Below are 3,231 nucleotides of genomic sequence, written 5' to 3' on the forward strand. Positions count from 1 at the left end.
GGATGAAGAGAGAAAGGACAGAGATATTGGCTGCAGATCGCCGTCCGTCCCTGAGCCTGGTTCTGCCGGAGGTTTCTTCCTGTTAACAGGGAGTTTTTCCTTTCCACTATCGCCCAACTGCTCGCTCATAGGGGTCATATGATTGTTGGGTTTTTCTCTGTATATATTATTGTAGGGTCTACCTGACAACATAAAGCACCTTTAGGCGACTGTTGTTGTGATTTGGCGCTATATAAATAAAATTGAATTGAATATTGAAGTTAGATGTAAAAAATAATCATTATTTTTCACAAGATAATTTTCATACATTTCCACTGTCTTTATTGAATAAGGATACTTTAACCACCTGTTGATTTAGTGGACTGCCTCTGTGTGGTTAAGAGACTGAAACGATGTGTTGCATGTTTCTCCTCTTATCTGCTTTGCAACAAATTGTCAAAATGACTTAAATTTTGCCTCAGGTTTGATAAATAAAGGTTCCACCCTGAAATGATTGCATTATATTGAATTCTGTGATTATTCATTCTGAATTCTTCTTAGACACTAGCATAGGTAATCCTTCGACTTAGTGCTTTTGAAGGTAACGTGTGTAAACAACTGAATTGAAGTTTGCAAAGGCGAAAAGGGTTGACTACATGAGCAAACAGCATATTCTAATAATATCATTTACAAGGCTCTGGATGCATGACATTGTGACTGTGGCTTCCTAAAAGTTTGATCTTAAAATCACCCCATACAAAATCTAAGTTCAATCACACACGTTCCTGCATTTTAAGCAAAAGTGAGCATAAACATACAGGATCCAGATCCAGAGGTAAAATCATGATCCATTCACATTTAACGTGAGTGCTTGTGTGTGTGAAGTAAATGTGACTGCAGAGAACAGGTCAGAGAAAATCTGGTATGGCCTATATATGTTTTATTTTTACTTAAATCTTTAGAACATGAATACAAATAACCACTTTTATTCAACTTGACATAAGAAATCTAACAATATAAGTACTCAATCCCTCTCTATGCCAATCATAAACAACAACTATGTTTTTAAAGGATCTTAATCTGGGGGCAAAAAACTATCACATTGACTTCTGAATGCGCATGACTGTTGGTTATATAGTGTATGAGACGGCACGCTTTGAAGTTCAGTTTTCAGTGCAAAAGTCCTACACATAGAATAAGGCAAAAACTTTCTAGAAAGATTAAAAACTATACAAACACTGTTTAAAGAGAAAAGTTTTGCACAGTTTACGCAGACATAGGAAGGCCTACAAGGGTATACAAAACACATTGGTGTTGGTCCCAGTATAGATTAATATTGGCTAGTATATAATAACCCTTTATACTTTACCTCGGTTGTCCTAAAGTGGAGGAAAAGGAGGTCTAAGAACACCCTAGATTAAAGCATTTGATCAAAAGGTTCCTCCGCAATCATTCATTCATACAGTTCGATGGCTACAATTATAGTATAGGCAGCACAGGCTATAAATATAATGAAGGATATTTCAGTTATCTGGGTCTCCTCTGCTCCATCCCATTAGGCAGAAATCCTGCAATGATCGGCACTGGCCATATGAGAGCAGCAACACTCCACACAATGATAACCAGAGTCATAAAACAAGCCACAAGTGTCGACTCGATGGGTTTTCTGTTCAGCCTCCAACTTTTGTCCCCCTTCAGCTCGTCGAGGCTGAAATCCACGCAGCAAAAAGTGACTTGATCCCCGGTCTGCTGGCCCCTTGACCTACCCTGACCGAACTTCCGGTACCGGGACATCCCGCAGCCCACGCACAAGCGCAACTCCTGCTGACCCCCGGTGACTCCGAGGTGCTCGATGACAACGGGCGAGATCACCCTGTTGAAAGACGCGGCGAAAAAAGCCCTGCCGTGGTTGTTGGTGGTGTAGATGATAACATCACACTGGAAGCCGAAGCTGCTGTCCCAGCGGGCCACCAGCGACGTGGGCAGGAGTCTCTGGACGCTCACGTTGCACTGGGACAGACTCTGCATGGAGGAGGCGTCGGGCGAGGCGTCGCTCTCCTCCACAGACCTTTTGGAGAAGCGCACGTCCACCTCCAGGTTCGCCAGGAACCTGTTGGAGGAGTTGATGGGCGGCAGGAGGAGGTCCTCGTCGCTCCAGCCTTGACATCGCGGGAGAAGTGCGGCCACCGCGGTCAGAGCCAGCAGGAGAGTCGGAGAGTTGTTCAGCATGGCACAGGGCGCGTCTCTCCTGCTCGCATGGTGCGGTGACGATCGCCGGAGACGGACGAGATGTGCAAATGTTTAATTCACCAGTCGCGAGTGTTTTTTTGTTTTTTTAACGCAGCACCCAGCGGAAAGATTCAATTCCCTGCTCGGCTGATACAAATGGAAACGTCCAAAGGCTGTCATGCGCGCATCCCCCCTCCCTGCGGATGTTTCTATCCGTCTCGTTCTCCAAATGTGCCCATCTATCGGTACACAGACGTAGCAGGATGGGAAGAGCTGTGCGCTCTCAGCTCCGATCTTCACTTCCTGCCGGTCACTTCAGGTGTGAGCGCTGAGCATCAAAACACAAAGGAGTGGTTTGGGGGGGGGGGGGGGTCTCTAGTGCTCCAGTGCGCAGGAGCTCAGTGCATTACATATTTTCTAGTCATGACATACACATGCTTCATAAACCTACCACACCAAAAATAAATGAAAGCGTTATACAGAGAACGTCACGTGACCGTATAGAGGCCAGTTAATCAGCTGCCCTCAATTTATTTCTCAATTTATTCCTCTGAGGCACCAGGAGTTAGCAGCATTACCAGAAGTTTAAAAATAATCACGGGTCCCCCAGTGCACCCCTTTAGCCCCACTGAGCTACATGTCAACACATGAGAGAAAATCTCAAAAATTTCTTTATTTATTTGGATTTATTGAAATATTCACCAGGCTTGCTACATTTCCCGCACAGAGACATTTATTAAAATGTTAAAGTGCATTTTTTTTCAATGATTTGGCATCAAAAACGTGCAATTTCTAAAATCTCAGTTATACCCAACTACAAAAAAGCTTTAAAATGTCTTCTGACAGGGAGCAGTATTATTATGGTGGGGGAGCAGCAAATTCTGCGTATATACAGGTGTCATATTAGAGTCTGTTGATAAGACAATCCATCATTTGGAGCAGACTGAAATATGGATGTTTGGATGAATTTGGTGATTGCCCCACCTTTTTACCATCAGCAGCAAACCAAAAAATCAGCACAAA

At 43.7% G+C, this 3,231-nt stretch overlaps 1 protein-coding gene across 1 annotated transcript; it reads right to left on the bottom strand.

Moving 5' to 3' along the window:
* Nucleotides 1–911: 911 nt before the first annotated feature.
* Nucleotides 912–2,512, bottom strand: tmem158 (transmembrane protein 158). Its single transcript, XM_080896328.1, has one exon. The coding sequence runs from the start codon at nt 2,206–2,208 to the stop codon at nt 1,507–1,509; it is 702 nt and encodes a 233-aa protein (XP_080752454.1). The 5' UTR covers nt 2,209–2,512; the 3' UTR covers nt 912–1,506.
* Between the last annotated feature and the right edge of the window lie 719 nt (nt 2,513–3,231).

The sequence above is a fragment of the Rhamphochromis sp. 'chilingali' genome, assembly GCF_963969265.1.
Source record: "Rhamphochromis sp. 'chilingali' genome assembly, chromosome: 11".
In the NCBI taxonomy this organism is placed as follows: Eukaryota; Metazoa; Chordata; class Actinopteri; order Cichliformes; family Cichlidae; genus Rhamphochromis; species Rhamphochromis sp. 'chilingali'.